Source organism: Chiloscyllium plagiosum, chromosome 10, assembly GCF_004010195.1.
Source record: "Chiloscyllium plagiosum isolate BGI_BamShark_2017 chromosome 10, ASM401019v2, whole genome shotgun sequence".
NCBI classification, from domain to species: domain Eukaryota; kingdom Metazoa; phylum Chordata; class Chondrichthyes; order Orectolobiformes; family Hemiscylliidae; genus Chiloscyllium; species Chiloscyllium plagiosum.
This window is the reverse complement of record NC_057719.1, coordinates 48,971,363-48,991,017: the sequence shown is the minus strand read 5'-3', so window position 1 is coordinate 48,991,017 and position 19,655 is coordinate 48,971,363. Positions and strand designations below refer to the sequence as shown.

The window sequence follows — 19,655 nt, the reverse complement described above, 5'->3', positions numbered from 1 at the left end:
GGGCTGTTTTCCCTGGAGCATTGGAGGTTGAGGGGGTGACCTTATAGAGGTTTATAGAATCATGACGGGCATGGATGGGATAAATAGACAAAGTCTTTTCCCTGGGGTGGGGGAGTCCAGAACTAGTGGTTATAGGTTTAAGGTGAGAGGGAAAAGGTATAAAAGAGACCTACTGGGCAACTTTTTCACGTAGAGGGTGACATGGGTATGGAATGAGCAGCCGGAGGAAGTGGTGGAGGCTGGTGCAATTGCAACATTTAAAAGGCATCTGGATGGGTATATGAATAGGAAGGGTTTGGAAGGATATGGGTCGAGAGCTGGCAAGTGGGACAAGATTGGGTTGGGATATCTGGTCAGCATCGACGAGTTAGACTATAGAGTCTGTTTCTGTGCTGTACATCTCTATGACTCTATGACTCTAAGTAGCATTGCTGTCTTTGAGGGTATAAAAAGTAAACATTTAGATAATTGGTTCTCAAACTTGAAGGGGCAGGAGTTAATGACTTTAGCCCAACCGGACTAAGGTTTTGTCCCTTAAATTTCAATTTACCAGTTTATAGTGCCAGAGTATCATTGAGCAATAAGCTAGCTCTATAAGACGAACCTCCAATCCCACATACTACATAAATGACATGCTATTTATGTTCAAAATTTATGATTGAAGGGAATATTTATGAACACTAATTTTGAGGCAAAAGTAAATTAGGAAACATGATTCTTCTTGCTTGTATTTAAAATTCATATTTATTGGTTTTGACCCAATAGTATATTATTTTTTCATCTTCAGGGAGCAAGATACGAGAATCTCCCTGAAATAATAGGAATCCAAGGGTCTAATGAGAATGAGGAACAGAAAGAAAATGGTATTAATAAAATAAAAGTAGTACTGGACAATGGAATTAAAGTTGACAAACCTGCCCCAAGATTAAATTTCCATATCCTGGATTGTTGAAAGAGGTTGATAAAGAGATAATAGATACGTTGGTGATCTTTCAACATTTTATGAATTCTGGAGTAATGTCTGCAGAATAGAAGATTACAAATGTAAGCCAACTATTTAAGAAAGGAGGGAGAGAGAAAACAGGAAATTCTGGCCTGTTAACTTGACATGAATAATTGGGAAAATATTTGAATCTATTGTGAACATCGTGATAGCTGGATATTTACAAAATATGAGACAATGTAGATTTATGAAAGGTATGTCATATTTGACAATTCTATTTTTGAGGATGCTACAGCAGAATAAATAAGGGAGAGCTATGAATGTGATGCATTTGGATTTTCAGAAGGCTTTCAATAAAGTCTCATACATAAATTCACTTAATAAGATTAAGTACATACTTAGTGTATTGGTTAACAGAAAGAAAATAGTGATCAACCACATGCAGTACCTGATCAGTCTCAGCTTGTCAATGTGTGAATGGCCCATTACTCCTACATACTGCTTTATTTCTGTTAACCATCACAATCTGTGACCAAATGTCATATTTCAAAGGTTTTGGATAATATTAAACTAGGTGAGAATATGAACAGTAATGAGGGTGCAAACAGGGCTCAAAGAAGATTTGAACAGACTAAGAATAGACAAGAGCATGGCAGTTCGAAAAAAAGATGAATGACTGAACTTATTCAATTTGGTAGGAAGAATGCAAATGTAGATTATTCCTTAAATGATGAGATATTGGAAAGCATTGATATCCAAAGGGATTTGGTTTTCCTTCCTTGTGAGTCACTGAAAGATAACATGACAGGTGCAGCAAGCAATTAGGAAGGCAAATGCAAGATTATCTGACTATCAGAATAAAGATTTTTGTTTCAATTATTCAGAACTTCAGTAAAACTGCATCTGGAGTATTGTGTGTAGTTTTTGGTCCCCTTACATAAGGAATGATGTACCAGCCATGCAGGGAACACAGCAAATGTTCAACAAACTGATTCCTTGAATGTGCTATGAGAAGTAATGGAAGAGACTGGGCCTGTATTTTCTACAGTTTAGAAGAATGAGAGGTGGTCTCATTGAAATTTATATAATTCTTAAAGTTTGTGCAAAAAGATGTTTCTCTGAGCTGTGGGATCAAGACCGGGGACACAATCTTCAGAATAAGTGGTCAGCCGCTTTAAGACAGAAATGTGGAAGGGTATATTTTCATCCAAGTAAATCTTTAGAAATCTCAACTCCAGAGAACTGTAGAATCTTAGTCATTGAATAAGTTCAAAACAAAGACTAATAAATTTCTAGTTGCTAATGCCAACAAGGAATATGGGGATGGTGATGAAAAATAACATTGAGACAGGTGATCAGCCATGATCAAGAATGGTAGACCAGGTTTGAGCAGCTAAGGGACCTGTTCCTGCTTGAGTGTTACTACATTCTTAAGAAGAGGGAAAGCTAACAAGTGCATTATTGTGGGTAGTACTTTCTCGACACACAGAAGAGATCTGGAAATTGTTTGTGCTGCAAATTCCATCCTCCTACAATTCAGAGATTCTTGTTCAATGAAAGGAGAAGATGGCATTTAAAAGGTATAGCATTGTCTGTATTATGTGCTGAAATACCACACCAATCGATCTCTTCAGTTACAATGTAAATCACTGGTGTTGAAAAACACTGGATGTTGTCTGTATACTCCACATCAATTAACACTCAAGTTTCACAAAATATCATTGCATGGGCAAGTGTTACATATTAATAAACATTACTATCTGGCTAGTTCCAAATGAAAATGGAAGGCTTCAAGGATTAAAGTGAGACTCATATTCCTTATCCCTGTGCTTTGTTCAACAAAGACTTTGCATTTACAGTGATGTTTTGAAGTTAACTTTCGTTGTGATGCGAATAATATAGTTAAAGTGTGCAAAATAAATGCATTTGTATTTTCTAAAAACCAATGAATTTTAAATTGTTATATGGGCAATAGGAAGTCAAAGCTAGTTTGATGTCATGAATTAAACATGAGACTACTGTGTATTGCCTTGCATATGATAGATTTTATTACAGTTAGATACCTATACAAGTGTCTGCACATTTCAACTTTGGTGACAATTAATATGAAACAATTGTTTGTTGAGTTGTTAAAATTGACTCTTTTTTACATTTCATTTAAAGTTTGTTTTGTCTCCGTTCAGTTGCTAGCCCAATCTATAATAATATCGATGTACAAAGCAGATAATGAAAATGCTTATTAAAATGTGCACAAGCACTGTATTCAACTTTCCTGTTGTTGAAGAGTTTCATTTAAGTATAATGAATGTGTGCACGATATTTCATATTTTCCTTTAATATTTAAGTCCAAGTAATCCGAGTAAAAATGTACAGTAAAGTGGCTTTCAGATGATTTTAAACTTTCGGGAAGTTTGAATTGACAGAGTAGTGCACATCAAAATTCTTTGTAATAATATTTGTTTCACCGGTGACTCTGCCTCGAACTTAATATTTTTTTAAAATGCACTGAAACACTCAGAGGTTTGGCAATTTTTAAATGCCACGCCTAAACTTTAATCTGATAATGCGACAAGTCCTCCTAGTTTCTAGACATGAATACAAGCAAATGTCCTGAATGAATGTTTTGCAAGCGTTTGTTTAAAAGCCTGCAATTATTGGGATGGTGGGTAAGGATATTTTCCATTTATCCTCGTCTGTTCCACCTACTTAATATTTTAATGACAATTAACAAACGTCCATCTAAAGCAATTACTAAGAAACTGGAAAATTTGATTTCAAGGACTATACAATTTCGTTCATGATATGCTTCACAGGAATTGCACTTTTGTTTATTAATGTGGAAGTGCCGGAGGAATATAGTCTCACACTTTGTAAACTGTTATGACGCCAAGAAAGATTTAAATTAAAGATTGCACAAGCTTTAATAGATCGCTTTGTACAAGTTTCTGTTAGAGTAATATAAAAGGTTACACCACAAATAATGCACAGGAAATGTTAGATTGGCAGTGTATTTTTGTGGTAAGTCACCTGAGGGGCAAGTTTAATCTCTACACTGTACACCATCTAGACTAGTCCGAAGTTAGAGGATCTGTCTCTGATAAGTGTTCTTTCAATTAAACATTTTTGTTCAATTTCTTGTATCTGGATAATGTCCTGAAAATTTACAATCATTCCAGGTGATTTACGAATCATGTCAATATGATATTTGAATTCTAAAAATTGTTCAGTGTAAACCCACACCCGCCACTGTAATGCAATGGAATCTTAGCCTTCGTGACTTAGTTTGAATCTCATTTTAATTTAACAGAAATAAATACTAAACCAAGCATCTATTTTGTCTTATTGTACACAATCCATATTTATTTTCAGTTTCTGTGATTATTTTTAAACTTATCTGAAATGAAGCTGAATCAAACTTGATTGAGAATTGTCCTCATTGTGAACTCCGTTGCTATATTTTGCTCATATCTACAGGGTGCGTGTAACTCCAAGTCTGCAAACGTGAATTATGCATCGAAGTCATACTTTGTTCCCCGTCAAATATTTTTAATAGCCGAAGGTCGGATTAAGTTTACAGTGTTTTAATAATAAAGGTAACTTGATCCCGCGATGAGGAGGAGTTACTCGCCAAACCCAAATAAAGTCCCACATTGCTGATCTGACTCTAAAGATGTATTATGAATGCAGATTTAAACGTAATTCATAAACTGTGACTTGTTAAGAAACTTTGCTTTAGTTGTATGGTGATTTTACTGAGTCTCTCTATGTAATAGTTCCATCGTAACCAATGGAAGCAACGTTCGAATCGATTGTGTTCCTCGCCTTTTTAACTGTAAGGATTACTGGTACTCCCAGCTATTGCTCTTAGTAGATAGGACAACAAATTCCCAGTCAGAGATCATGCAAACGACGCCTCGAATGTTTTGTTATGTATTAACTAACATGCTTGCTGCCGGTATTATGTGAGGTTAGGCTCCCTTTGCATCATTCATAAGTTGTTTACAATGTTAATGTTGATCGAACATAATACTCAGGAAGATAACTTTCCCAGAGCTGTGATCTCTCGCTATTACAGTAAAGACGAACTTGGGAGAGAAGGGAGGAGGTAGGGGTGGGAAAAAGCGAACGTACGGATAACGAATGTGTTCTGTGTTAGAGAACCTGGTAAAACTGAGTATAAACAATCCGAATTTCATGAAGAATTGTCTCTGCCGAGACCCCAGCCTCGACTGCTGCTGTTGTTGCGCTCTCTTCTGTCTAGATTTCAAATTGTAACAACTTGCACAGACAGCCACAAATCTATTGTAAGGTTTAAATTGAATACATTTTAATGTATCGGATTTCCCATTGCCGGCCATGAGTCTTGTCGGATAAGTCACTTTCATTCCCAACACTTAAAAAGACCAGAATGATTTACATTCTATCATGCAGACGGTAACTCAACGCAATAAAAAAAGCTTCAGTCTAACATACTCTGGATAGCTGTTTTAAATTATCTTCTTTTCAAGAACAATAGTAACGCAGAGATATTTTTAAAGCAGTTATTATATTGTCCAAGTTTCTTCATCGGGACTACAGCCATTACAGATATTCTAACTCGTCTATCTTTGTAAAAGGAATCTCTCACAGACTCTATGTTTGTGTATCAGATGTGCTCACCGCTTTATCTGCCACTTCCCTGGTTATTTATTGACTGCCAGTGGATCTATTTTGTAAAATCAAATTCAGCAAACACTTAGCATGTTAACCCAGTATATTGAAACAAATGCCTTCGCGTATTCGGTGGGCATCTTCGATCTTAGCAGCAATTGTGTGTGCGTTTGGATGAAGTATTTAATCATCTTCTGTTGCAATGCTATTGAAATACAGCAGATTTTCAATTAAAGGCTTTCTGGAGCTCAACTGTAAATGTTCCGACCGAAGGCATGTCAAAAGTGAATTTCAATCACTGCCCATCTTTCATAGATTCCAGCCCAATTCCGCTTGTGATGTCTGTGGCTAAATATTTGCAATCGCTCCGATTAAATGCACTGGGGAGGGAGAGGGACAGTACAGATGGCAGCCAACTGCAGGGCGCTTCCAGGTGTTGCAGCCTTTCTGGACCAGTCATCCACAGACCACCACCACACTGAGTGGATTCCGTTCAAATGCCGCATTGCTTTGTTTTAAAATAACACCATAACGTCTGTTCTTTTTAAGCGATTGGTCGGTTTCTGGTGTAGATGGGTAAAATAAAAAAAGTTTGACTCACAAAAGTAGTAGCCGTCTCCTACATATTGGAACATTAAAAAGTTGAGATAAGATGCAATAAAAGGCTGGAAGTATTTAGCAGTTCGGGCAGCGGCTGTGGCGAAGAAACAGACAACCTTTTGACAGGTCATCGGCCTAAGATACACTTTCAGCCTTTTCCTGTTTTGTTTCAGATTACTAATATTGGCGGTGGTTTGTTTTTATTTGCGAAGTATGGTGCGTGCGAGCACCGCTATAAGCATCGATTCCATGGTGTCTTATTAACAGCAGGTAAATATAACACAGATTTATTGATAGTCCAATTTACAAATTCCCAACTTCAGAGATCTCCAAAAATTGACATGAATTTGTGTAAAAGCGGCATCTCGCGTTGAAAGGGTTAAAATATTCAAAAGCAGTTCAAAGATAATAACTGTCCAAGAGAGTCATGGAAATGGGAAACTGGCAAAGGACAAGAATGAAATTGGCAAAAGGTGATAAGACTGCAGAAAGTACTGGGATAAAGTGACAGAGCGAATGAAGTCTCTCTCTCTCTCTCTCATACGCACACATACACACTTGGATCTGGTTTAGATTGCTATTTTTTCCACTCAGCTCGTGTTTCGTTCTTTTTTCTGTTGGCAGCTCGCTGCTGTGAAGGGATTAAATTGTATAATTTGGAAAACAGTCATCTGCTCCAGAACTGAGTCAGAGGCTGATTGCAGCGCCGCGCTGTTCACAACACAACTTTAACCCGATGAAAAGCAATGAAAAAATGATTCCTGGCTGATGCTCCCGAGCCCCCACTCGCCACTGCCCTTTGAAAGTAGTCATACAGTACAGCACCACGAACACCCCCACCCCCACCCCATCCCCCAACCCTCGCTTATTCTGTTTTGATTTGCATTGACGACTGGTTTTCGAGATATTCCTGCGAAATTTGGGAAATGAATCTCACAGTTCACGACTCTCCTTTCCACTCCAGGTGAGGTGGGAGGTCTTTAAGATTTCCTTGCTAATTAAAACTCGTGATATACTTGTACTAACCAACTTATAACAATATATTGACGTGTGACTATAGGGGGAGAAATAAGAGGCCGGTTTAATTGATTTTGCTGTTTGTGATCGAATGATGTTCGATGACTTTGCCTTCTTTGAGTTTTTGCGTGACTGTCTCTGTGGTGATAACATATTTAGACACAAATCTATCCAGATTTTCTTTGATTTATACGACTCCTCCCACATTTCTTCTGTTCAGGAAGTGCAGTCTGTTTTCTAAAGAGTACATCTTGGCTTCACGATATAAAAGATACTGGGCAAATGCGGTCGTATCTATTCAGAAACTGAACTATCAATTTGACGTAATGTGGGACAGAAGGTTAGCAACTGTAATAGTAAATCGTCCGATGAACTACAATTGACAGGGTGTAAGACACCGGGTAAAACACCTTTTTCATTCTATGTTGCCACTTCTTTGCTTTGTTGTAACATTGATTTGTATTAAAAAAAAGCAAGCGGATCAGGCTGCGTATGTAGGTGTCAAATCAGCCGCCCAGTGCGGTGTGCTGCAATATTGATTTATAAGTTTAATATCAACGGGTCATACATATTTCACTACATATGTGTAGGTGATCAGTACCTTGCGAGTTTTCAACGTGTAACATTTCAAATAATGATCATTTTTAGATTAGCTTTTTGTTTCGCTCCAGAGTACAATGCTGAGATCTTCTTCCCCAGTTTTGTTTTAATGTCACTTTACCAACTCACTAATAATTTGCTGACACCTAGAACATTAACATGAGCAGTTAATCAGATCTTTTACTCAGAAAGTAAAGCACTGACGGTCGTGTAAACTGTTCAATCACCCATTAATGCAATGTTTCTTTTTTAAGTTTCAAAAACTAGCATCCAATTTGTTTTTATAAGATCCAACCTTGTGACCCATTATATCACAGAAAGACTTAGCTAAAGCTGGTCAATTCTTCAACGCTTCCACAGGATTGTTTTCGTTTAGCCTAGCCATTGGTCTTTAAGAAAATACTTGTCTCATATTTTGCTGTAAGTTGAATTGACAATTCAACATTTCAATTCACAATACTTTTATCGACATGGAAAAAAGTGATCCAATATCACTCAGGCTGTTATGTTTATAGCTCAACTCTTAAAGTTTTAACTTAAGTAAAACGAATATCTTAAAACTAAAGAGAAGGCAATTAAAATCCAATAGATTTCAGATGATTGGGTTTATCCTTTCTCGTAGAAATATTGCACTCCGAACATCAATTGTATAGAGGTTTGAGGAAGCATTGGAACAACGTGGAACTTTTATCGAGATTTGAGTTATTTTCTTGATGTAAATAATTTCATTCGAAATGCAAGAGATAAAGCACTTCAAAGAAAATTTATTCTTGTAGTGCCTTTCATGGGGCGACAAAACGATTATGTCTTGTTTAAAATAAATAAATGAATTTCAAGGAATCTACTGTGGTCCGTCACATCCAAAAACGAAGGCGATTTATCGTGCGGGCATCATTCAAGGTGCAGAACGACAACGAATTCAAATTGAACCAGTGATACACCTCAGCGAGGTCATTTTCCACTCTTTGATACTCTTTGATACATACAATACGCAACAGAAACAAATAACCACCTTCCCTCGAATAATTTCGCAACTGATTGCTAAGGGGATCTTGTGCATAATAATTTGACCGGGGCAAAGAAAATGCGATAAACATGTTAAATTTCGATAAAAGACCATATCAATCCATATTAACTGCAGCAGTAGTTCGATCTAGACAGTGCTGACTGACATGTCGTTCCCATTAACACTTCAAACGGGTTTTCTAAAATAAGATCACGGAAAGTGATTGTCGAAATTATTAAAATGTAACAATAAAACAATCGTACAGCAAATCATTTCTAATATACGCCACCAATCTGGCAGAAATATGTTGACTTTTGTCATCAGCTTAAGAAAATCAGTTTTCCCAAAATTCTATCTCTGCCATTAGTGTATTCTTACTGAGGATCTTGCTGTATGTGGTTTGTGTTCGGGTCTGGCTGTGTCTTCGTTAAGGAATGAGGCACGGACATTAAAACTAAACATTTACTTTGCCTGCAGTTCAACAGCATGGTTGAAGCCTTGAAGCATGGCTTCTGCAAAGTTTCCAATTTTGAATCTGTGAAGTTTTGTGTTTTTTTTTTGCGCTTGATTCGGCCACCTAAGTGTTGTGACCAGTGTGGCGCTGTTGTGCTTTTATAGTTATTGAATAAAAATAGTCGATGCTGCTCCTCCAGTTTCCTCTGAATTTCACAACAATTTCATTCGCATTGAAACATTACAGCAGAAAGTCTGCAAAGCCAAACGCGGGGGGGTGGGAGAGGTGGGGAGTTTCACTGAGATCAATTGGTGGTTGCTTGAATGAATGGCCTTTGCCATTCTCTATTTCCTAGAAATCCATTACTCTTAACTTTGCAATTAGTCCATTTCAATCCATTCGGTATTTCTTTGAATTGTTCTTGCCATTCTCTCCTTAATTGTTTGCCAGAGAAGAGCCCATTTTAAGACATCTGTTGACACTAGGAGTCGTGTAACTGTGGGTGTTGTTGTTGATAGCCAGCGGCATCTCAAACAATTACGTATATTGGGTTAAGAAAACTGATGATATCTGTTAATATGATTCCTTTTGAGTCGTGTTGTAGACTACTTGAAGCCGGATTATTGCTATACATGGTGGGCCGTGCTCTTAACCGGAACATTTAGAAACGGTACTGACCACAAAGTGGTAACACCATTTGCACAGTTGTACATGAAAATATTTGGATTGGGCACACCTTAATGTTGATCAACATTTTCACCAGTTTTCTATCATTTTCCTCTTAGAATCCACATTCCCCCTTCTGACTGATCTCGGTTCTTGCTCCAGTTGCACTCTTTCCGCAACCAAAGAGTTTCTGTTTTATTTGAAATTACTAATTGTCTCCAGTCTTCAAAAAAAATCTGATTATTCTCCCTTCAGTCTATCTGCGAGCTTTAAGCGCGCGTTTAAGAAAATTTTGTTTTCTCTCAGGCAATATTTGGGCGACTTTGGTGTAGTTATTTTTCCATTATGGACGCTGCAAGTGAGGTGCAATGAAATGCCGCACGCACATCTCGATGTACGGAAACAACGGGTTATCCTGGCCAAGTGAATCGACCTAGAGTGTTGTTATTTCCCTTTTTAGTATCGCTAATTCATTCTTGGTCTGATTTTGAAGTCTTTATTCTCCACGTGTGCTAGGCCTGCTATTCGTATTTCTAGAAAGATTGTTTCTACTTCAAAGCACGGAAATTGGATCCTAGGCCACAGGTTAATCGCACTGATAAAACTCATTTAATTGGAGTGGTGTTATTCGAGCTTTCTGTCTGTCTGTCTAACTATCTATCTATTTATCTATCACCAACTACCAACCCATAATTTACTGCACTGTTGTTTAAATTATGATTATATTTTCGTTTGTTTTAATACTTGTCCTTGAAGCTAGTCTGCCTTTTCTATTGATATTAAATGATGTGTTCTTACCTTCAGTTGCATAGTTCCCTGTATAATTATGAATTCTTCACACTCTGGTTCATCACTGGTTGTTCTCTGGCCCTATGACAGTTGTAGCCGGGTTTGTTATTATTCCCTGCGTCAGTTATCCTAAATTATTCTACTTAATGCCTTCTCGCTGTGGCATTCTTGCTAGTGTAACTCCGGGTTACTCTTATCCATACTCGGTTCTCTTGTTGGTTCAACCCAAAATCACTAACCTGATTGCTCCCTCTGTTTAATACCTTCATAATTATTCTCCCTGTCTCTCTGCTTCCCACCCCTCGATAGGTGTGATTTTATGCCTTTTCTATATCCTTCGAAATGATTCTTGCTTGTCCATCTGTCTTCTTAACTCAGTCCCGAATTGTCATTTAATACGTCTTGTTTTAATTATGTTTGTTTTAATCCTAGTTTATCTCTGCCTGTCTCCATGTTATTCTGGCTGGTGAATGTGAATGCTTTCAAAGTGTTTCATTCTCTCTCACTTTTTCTCTCGCTCTCTCCTGTTCAGTGCTACTAAATTTTAACTGCCATTACTTGTTTTTCTTTTCCTTCATTTTCTGCTTTGGGGTTACTTCTCCCTGTTTTTGATTCTCTCTCTCTCTTCCTCTCTCTCTCCTTCGGAGCAGCGTTTCTCTCATTCTGGTTCTGCTGAGATGTGTCAATCATTCTCCCTTTGCTATTGGCTGCGGAGTTTGCGTCAAAAAGTTACCAGAGAGGCGCTTTCTCAGCAAGTCTCAGAGAAAGGGGAGAGAGAGAGACCAGCACAACTCAGCAATCTCGATCATTTTCCATTTCCATACATCAGAGACCAGCTTTAAATAGGTTCACCCATCTTCTTCTTAAAATAGACAGAGTCTGACTTGGCTCGCTGATATTGGAACAATTGTACACGAAAAGATTTTGCCAATCGATAATCTGGAGACTTCTAACCTATTTCTTGTGTATTTGCTTTCAGGGACAAAGGCCGCCAGTATCGGGGAAGCCTGACTTGTTTGGGGTTTTCCTTCGACCTAAGCACTGTAAAACAGGTGAGTTTCTTTGCAAAACAAAACACAACTTAACCTTCCTCTGTGGTCGAAAATCTTAGTTAATATGTTCGTACCGAATGGGGTGTTTGATTTCAAACTCTGCGCAAGACCTCCTATAGAATATCAAATGTGTAAAAACATCTACCCTGGGGTGAATCCCGCTTGATGTGGTCATTCGTGCAGTAGAAGACTTTTCGTATATTCGGCTTGTTGACGATTGTGCTTTTTAGTCCAAAGGCTGTTCTGACCAGTCTGAAAATCTTGGTGCTTGTTTTGTATTTTGAAGAACATACACTGAGTTCTGGGAGATTGGATGGGGATGAAATGGCAGAGAAATAAGTAAAAGTCTCGCCCTGTGTTTTCGTAGTATATGCTCGTTTGCTAGTTTCTCCAATAAATGTGGTTTATAATTGTTAACTTGCCCAGTCGTGTGCGAATTGAGCGGAAACAGTTTTCTTTCGCGCGTGTTGGGTTTGCTACTGGATCCCAGTAAATTCCCTTCATCCCCATGAATGTTCAAACACGGATAATTGGGGAGGCGTGGATTTCTCTCGATTTCTTTTCCTGATATCGTTGATCTGCCCCTGCAATCACATCCTCATTTGAGGCTGCAGATGTTTATTGCCAGGCGTTTATCAGTTCAAATAAACTGGAATGAGATCGATCGCTTCCCAATTATTGACGAACAGCTTTCCTGGCAGAGGGTCGGATCAATAACCTAACCGAGAAGAAACCTCGCTGAACAAAACCTCCGCTGCTTTCCGCTCGAATTCTAGACGTGAATATAAAACTACTTGGTTTTCTTTTCAATGCAAAGCGGTTTGTTCAAAATCTATTTAAATTTCGGATAGCTTAAAAAAAAAGAAACCTAAGGTTTGAGTTTCCAACAAACTTTCCACCAAAACAAAAACTGCGTTCAGTAATTTTACAAAATAGCTTTAACAATTCCAACGTTCGACTCAGCTCCGGAAGCACTTGGTCCGTGCAGTAAAAGTTTAAGGGATCTTGTCTTTTTTTTAAGTAAAAACTGGAACCTACTATAACATACTTCAATCAAAGAAGTTGAAGTTTATAAATAAATGAATACGTATTTTAAAATTAATATAATGATATTTTCTAGATTTATAAAGAAGTCTTTGAAACCTAAAAGCCAGCTTTATTTGCTAAAGTTGAAATGTTAACTAAACAACCAGTCAGTATTAGTCTGCAGCTTCACGTACGTACGAATATCACATTTAAATATTTGAAATTAAGGTCAGTATTTTTCTAATTGACGTTTAGTTTCTCCTGATACTTAGACTCATGTGAGATAATTGCTTTAACCTTTTGACTAATTTCGAAATATTATTTAATGCCCAAACGGTTGGATTAGTCAGATCCCTTTTTATCCCTCAAGCAAATATAAATTAAGATTTTAAATGTCTCATTGCATAACCTTATTGCAAGAATCTTGAAAACGTTTCCGTTAAGATTTATCCAGCGGGAGAGCTTGTCGCTGTAAATGTAGAGTCTAAGTCATCAAGAGTATCTAAACCTGTAAACAGCAAGATCCACCATTCATTCTATTTGAGCGGGTGCCGCATTTAGCAAAGCCACTCACATCTCACCAGCTTATCTTGCATGTACATTGAACGTGGAACTGTAAGCCCTGAACAAGTTTGGAAACTTGCGGACACGTAACTACAGCGCGTATTTAAACGAAAAAATTTGAACAACTCTAATTACAGTAAACATTAAATTTAAAACTGTTCATCATTTTGCATTTCGTACAGGTTAGGAGATGACGAGAGGAAGGGTTAAATGCAGTTTGAAATAAATAACTTACCATCATCGTTTAAACACGCTTCATTTCAAATTGTGGCAGTAGAGCAGCGGCCATAACACGTTACAAATACTGTATCAAATATGAAAGTAAATGCTAGTTGTTCGAAATCCCACGAGTCTCAAGGTTGCAGGGCCGGGCCCTATATGAGGTTAATGATGTTTTTTTTAATAAACACAGTTCGACTCTATAGCTTTGTTTCATTTCCATCAAGCAGAAAATTAATCAGAACAAATGCAGCAGGGATGAGGGAGAAAGCGTTCTTCGCCATCCCAGTTTTTGCAGCGTCCTGTAATTAAGGAACGTGTGCCACCCGGATTATCTCGTTAATTTATCAAGAAAACATTTATTATAATTAATTCTCGGCCGCATGCTCGGCGGGGTAATTACGATCGACCGAATGCCGAGCAACTGGTAGATAGGATTCTTTCAAAAAGTGACAGATTGTGCTGGGAAGCCGACAGACTCGACCCGCTCTCTATATAACTGGTTCCACTTCTCTCGCAGTCAGCAAGGGAAGCAATTTCCCTGTGGCTTCAGCCTTGCAGGTACGGCCAGTCGGGTCGGGAGTGGAAGGCTGCAACTTGCAATTCATTTTGTTTTAGGTAAGGGCCTGTACTTGAAACTGGCAAAGATTGTGTTTTATTTCTCTATCGGTGAATAGTAGCAATCGAATGAATGAGCATTGGGTTACTCGGGCTGAAGTCTGAGACTGCACCAAGGGTCATGTGGCTTATTCTGCAGCTTTGGTTTTTTTTTAAAATATTCTGGAAGTAGCCCCTTTTAACACGGGCTGGACCCAGTAGACGCTATGTAGAATGCTGTCTGCTATATTTAATAGGTCAGCGTCTGAATGAGTCGACTGCCTAGTTTTTGTTTTGTAATGAGAAGTTTGGTTATTGCAACCCTCACCTCCGCCATTTTGAAGGTGTGCTCGCTCTTCCTAAACATCGTCTCCTCAAAGTAAGATGCCAGGCGCAAATCAGGTGCCGCCACTTTTATTCTAAAGTCAAGTAAAATATTTTCATTGTTGTTGTGATGCAGGAGATTTTTGGAGTATTTCTTGGAGAATTGATCAGGTGACAATATATGACTTCCGCGGGTAAACCGTTTTAGACCAAAGTTGTCCAATCAACTGAGGAATCTGACCCCAGTGTGTGTAAACTGGGCACTAAACTCTTCTTTCAATCATGTTGGTTTGTTTTTAGCATTCAGGTGCAATACAATTGAGCACAAATAGTTTTGATTTCCCGGCGATGTTTCTCTACCCCCCTCCCCCATTGAGAATTGCGACTTGTTGGCTTTGTCTCCGAGCAACCCACCACTAAGGTGGATATTCTGTACGGCGAAACCTCGACACTTCATTGACTCGGGGAGCTGAGGCGTTGTGCTGCGTCTCACTAAATGTTGGCCTTCCAATTCAAACAGGTGTATTCTCAGCTCTGTCAAATAAAACGGAGAACTTCGCTAGCGTCCGGTTGCAAATCCTACACAGGAACCTCTTTTTTTTTAACATTGCGTCTTTTTTTTCCCTGTGCATAAACTCTTTGTTATCGGTAGTTTGTCGATTTTCTCCTTCCCGGGCCAGCAACTCATTGTCTCTGCAAATGGTCCACAATCAAGTTTTGTTTGAGCCAATTAGCGTGATAACAGATTGGTGCTAACGAATGGGATCTATGCAAATTGCATTGCTAACAATGCGCTGTGTGCATTTCAGGCATTGGGGTTTTGTTATGTGGAAGGCGTACTTTATGAATGGGTGTAGCACGTTTTTTGGGACATATTTATCTGGTCTCCATCCCTGGGTCCAAAAGACAGCTGGGGGTCTCCGGATGCTTTAAAGAGACAGGCTGAGATCTATTGAGGAATCAGATACTTTCCAGTGATCGGAGATACAACATCTCCTCTAGATCCCTCCTCTCATCAACCTTTTCTCTTCCTCTGAGTAGGTTTAAACCGAGGCCTTTCTGCAAACTCAGCCGAGAACCCAAAGGACACGGACTCCGGATTTTTCTCTCGTTTCTCGCAGACTTGCTCTTCAAACCAACTTTAGCATGATGTCTTATCTCAAGCAACCTCCATACACAGTGAACGGCCTGAGTCTGACTAGTTCGGGCATGGATCTGCTTCATCCCTCGGTCGGCTACCCCTGTAAGTACTTGCTGAAACTTGTACTTTAACGGGGAACGAAAGGTGCCGATTATTTCATCTGGTTATTGCTTTTAAACGGGAATTATCAGTGGAATTCAGGGAAACAGAATGACCTCATTCCAGTTTCAAAGCCACGGAAAGGCTTTGCTTGTGTGTATTGTGTGTGTGTGTGTGTGAGAGAGAAACGTTTCTGCCCTGAGAGCGCGCCCAGTTGACTGGTCCTGCCTGAAGTGACTCCTGGGTTTAGGTTTCGACTCCAAATGCGGGGTGTTTTCACCTCGAACTGAAAGCTTTTTTCTCTCTCTCGCGTTCACAACCGAATTCCCGAGACGTTGACCGATCGGCTTGTTTTCTGTTTGAAGCTACACCGCGGAAGCAGCGGCGAGAGCGAACCACTTTTACCCGGGCGCAGCTGGACGTCCTGGAGGCGCTGTTCGCCAAGACCCGCTACCCGGACATCTTCATGAGGGAAGAGGTGGCTCTCAAAATCAACCTCCCCGAGTCCAGGGTGCAGGTGAGCGGTACACTGCACCACACCCACAACTGCACCGGAGCTTCCCAGCTTTTGTCCGCGCGAATCCCGCTCGCCCCAGAGAAGTGGGAGAGAGAGAGAGAGAACTGAAAAATGGGATGGATGTTTGAGGGAAGAGGGTGGGAGACTCCGCCGGGAAATGAGTTCATGACCCGCAGCGAGCCCAGGGGCCCGGCTCTGAGCTTCTCTGAATGGGATTGAGAGCGAAAAGCCGTAAACTCTTTGAGATTATTTCCAAACAAAACAGTGGATTTAAGACCTGTCAAGTCAAACATGTTACTTCCGTGTAAAGTTTTGTACGAACAGAGCACACTTTCCTGCGTTCTTGTTGCTAAAGGAAAACTGAAGAGAGGCCAGATAAAAAAAGTTCCTTATATTATTTCCTTATGACTAACGTTCGAGATAATGTTGACCACAAAAACAGTTCCCGAATTGAAGGGGCCGGTTAATTCCCTGTTGGCTAAGATACGAATTTCGTGAAATACAAAAAACATAATATTACAATAAAATGATTTGCTACAACCTTGCTAACAGAGTACAGCCATTGCACTGCACTGGTTTCAGGTTTGGCTTTTTTTGTAAGAGTTGAACTGATTTTCCTCTGGTTTTGTTTTAAAGGTTTGGTTCAAAAACCGTCGAGCAAAGTGCCGCCAGCAGCAGCAACAGCAGCAGAACGGAGGGCAGCATAAAGTTCGACCCACCAAGAAGAAAAGCTCGCCAGCCCGGGAGCCGAGCTCGGAGAGCGGGGCGAGCGGTCAATTCACACCGCCCTCCAGCACCTCGGCGACGGTCATATCGAGCAGCAGCGCCCCGGTATCGATTTGGAGCCCCGCGTCCATTTCTCCGATTGCCCCCGATTGTCTGTCCACGTCTTCGTCCTGCATGCAGCGCTCCTACCCCATGAACTACACCCAGGCCTCGGGTTACACGCAGGGATACGCCGGATCCACGTCCTACTTCGGGGGAATGGACTGCGGTTCGTACCTATCCCCGATGCATCACCAGCTCCCAGCCCCAGGGACGGCGCTCAGTCCCATGGGCACTAATGCGGTCACTGCAGGCCACCTCAATCAGTCTCCGGCCTCCCTCTCTGCCCAGGGCTACCCTGCCGGCGGATTAGGCTTTAATTCCACCGATTGCTTGGATTATAAAGACCAAACAGCCTCATGGAAACTCAACTTTAATACTGACTGCTTGGATTACAAAGATCAAACATCTTCGTGGAAGTTCCAAGTTTTGTGAAGTGTTGGGACTCTCTTTGAAATTGGACAAATCATTCCAATGTTAAACCTTTGGAATGGAGAGCACATGACTTACCGTCATTCCAGTTCTTGTAGCCAACCATCCGGTTAAACCTTTGGAATGGACAGGACGATATTTGTAATCATTCCAAATGTAGCCATTTTAAAGTTGGCCTTTAAAAACAAAACAAAAGGACCATCAGGGCTGTGTGAATTGTGCGATTGGTGTCACAGATGCACTACTTTATTTAAAAAGAAAATGTTTATAAGGGTTCCATATGTAGTTCTGAGAGACAATCAATGTGTGTCTTATATCAGTGGTACATCTGTGTTTTTATTTGTGCTAGACTCAAAGCAAGTATGATCTGCTATACTGTATGCAAGTGTGTGAACCCTTTGTCGCTGTTGAACTCGAGCGGTGGGGGAGGGGTGGGCATGGTTCTGCTGTTGTTTAAAATTGAGCTAAATTCTGTTGGAATAGGTACCCACCATTGTTTGAAATGAGCGCCTTCAAACATAAGCTGAACTGTGAAACTTCGTGACTCTAGCTGCATCTTTCACACGGGCGCTCAAACTATTTGTCCTTATGAACCCAATAGCTTCAAAGATGGCCGGTTGTATTGACCCCACTGAGGGTCAGGTGCTCAGAAGTTGGTTCTTTTGTTTGCAGGTGTTAATAAAGTAATATATATGCATAAACATCAACCATACTGGAGTCCACAGATACGGACGACTATTTTAAAGTCATTCTAGCACAATTTAGATTTGTCTTCCACGGCTAAATCTGAAACAATATTCAATAAAGTGGAAATCCTGAGGCTCGATGGCACTTAGTGGGTGTGTTCAAAACTGCATGACTTCGAGTCTGCCATTAGGGTCCATTAGTTTACCAAATAATGTCAGTTCAGGAATTCCATTCCCTCCCTTCTGCCCACCAAACCCCAGCCCCCACCCCTCCACTCCCATCATAAGACATGAGGGTGAGAATGTGCTTTTATAGCTTGCAGCCAATCTGTTAGAGTGGCGAAAATTTGCACTGTACCACGTCTATTTTCCTTTTGTTTTTTCATTTTAGAGGCACAGATATAAGCTGTTATGTTTATAAGTTTTAAAATGAGAAGAAGACAAATTCTTGTAGCAACTGATGCACAAACGATGCCTGACTTAGAGTGTGTGTATACATATATCATATAATATATACATACTCCAACCTGCAACTTCTGAAGCTAAACAAACGCTAGGCGCTTTACTTGTCTATTTTCCTTGAAAGTTCTGAAATTTTATCGATTTTTTTATGTACAGGATACTTTTGTATTTCTTCTTAGTGTAAAAATGACGGGGCTTGATCTGGATTCCAGTCTCTACCACCTATTTTCCTTTTTATTAGGTATTGTAAGTGTTTTCAATGTAAATGTAGGTAAGATATAAATTGATTCATAAATTGTGCTTTTTACACGTGAACTTTTGTCCATTTCAGATATTTATTGTCCAACTAATTCATATAAATATTCGGTTATGTACAGTGCTTATTTTATGATAGATAAAAGGTCTTGTGAAATTTCGATCATTTCTTTATAATAAATATCACTTTTGCTGCTGAACTGGTTAATATTAGCTGCCCAGCTCATCCATCCTGGTCCCACCCATTATGCTGTTACTCTCCTAATTTGGTGGCTGATTAAAGCGGATTTAGTATGAACCTGCGTACTATATTTGCTAACACGTTTTGCAGAGACTTAAATTTATTCTTGAATTACATGATTGTGACAGCACATATCAAGTGTCTGAATGCGAACAATGTAATTGGATGGAAATGCAGAATCTGTTGCAAACACAACTGCAAACATTGGCGTGGTTCCTATGAGCGCCTGAATATCTCATCCACCACAAGACACCATATATGCCGATTTTATTCTTTTTGAAAGATAACTTAATGCACAATCTCAACGTCTCAGTCTCACTTCTAACTGCGAGAAGACTTGGATTGGTGCAAACGTTACTAATATCAAAAATATGTGGAGAGATGGTAAATATATTCAAAGAGTGTAAACAGCTACTAGTGTATTTCAGCTCTCACAGTACAGCCATTTTCACCGTTTTAAATTATTTTGTTTGGACTAGGATACCAAAAA

General features: G+C 39.6%; 1 protein-coding gene and 1 long non-coding RNA gene across 6 annotated transcripts in view; one reads left to right on the top strand and one right to left on the bottom strand.

The window, feature by feature from the left end:
* The window catches only part of LOC122553630, a 32,242-nt gene extending 21,429 nt beyond the window's left edge, over positions 1–10,813 (bottom strand). Inside the window, exon 1 of the long non-coding RNA XR_006312772.1 lies at positions 10,735–10,813. This is a non-coding gene — a long non-coding RNA (uncharacterized LOC122553630). The remainder of the gene's footprint in view (positions 1–10,734) is intronic.
* On the top strand, positions 6,445–18,984 carry otx2b (orthodenticle homeobox 2b). Of its 5 annotated transcripts, none has more exons than XM_043697735.1 (5): positions 6,445–6,463; positions 11,705–11,777; positions 15,549–15,750; positions 16,113–16,264; positions 16,901–18,984. In XM_043697735.1, exons 3-5 carry the CDS (start codon positions 15,654–15,656, stop codon positions 17,522–17,524), a joined length of 873 nt encoding a protein of 290 aa, XP_043553670.1. In that variant the 5' UTR covers positions 6,445–6,463; positions 11,705–11,777; positions 15,549–15,653; the 3' UTR covers positions 17,525–18,984. The 5 variants fall into 5 exon arrangements, with proteins under 5 accessions (XP_043553670.1, XP_043553668.1, XP_043553669.1 ...); XM_043697733.1 differs by lacking the exon at positions 6,445–6,463 and adding an exon at positions 6,836–7,157; XM_043697734.1 differs by lacking the exon at positions 6,445–6,463 and adding an exon at positions 7,592–7,611.
* Positions 18,985–19,655: the final 671 nt, after the last annotated feature.

Coding starts and splice junctions, on each gene's coding strand:
- otx2b (XM_043697735.1), top strand. CDS start 15,654: ATGATGTCTTATCTCAAGCAACCTCCATACACAGTGAACGGCCTGAGT. Junction 15,751..16,112: donor TCCCTCGGTCGGCTACCCCT/GTAAGTACTTGC, acceptor TTCTGTTTGAAG/CTACACCGCGGAAGCAGCGG. Junction 16,265..16,900: donor TCCCCGAGTCCAGGGTGCAG/GTGAGCGGTACA, acceptor TTTGTTTTAAAG/GTTTGGTTCAAAAACCGTCG.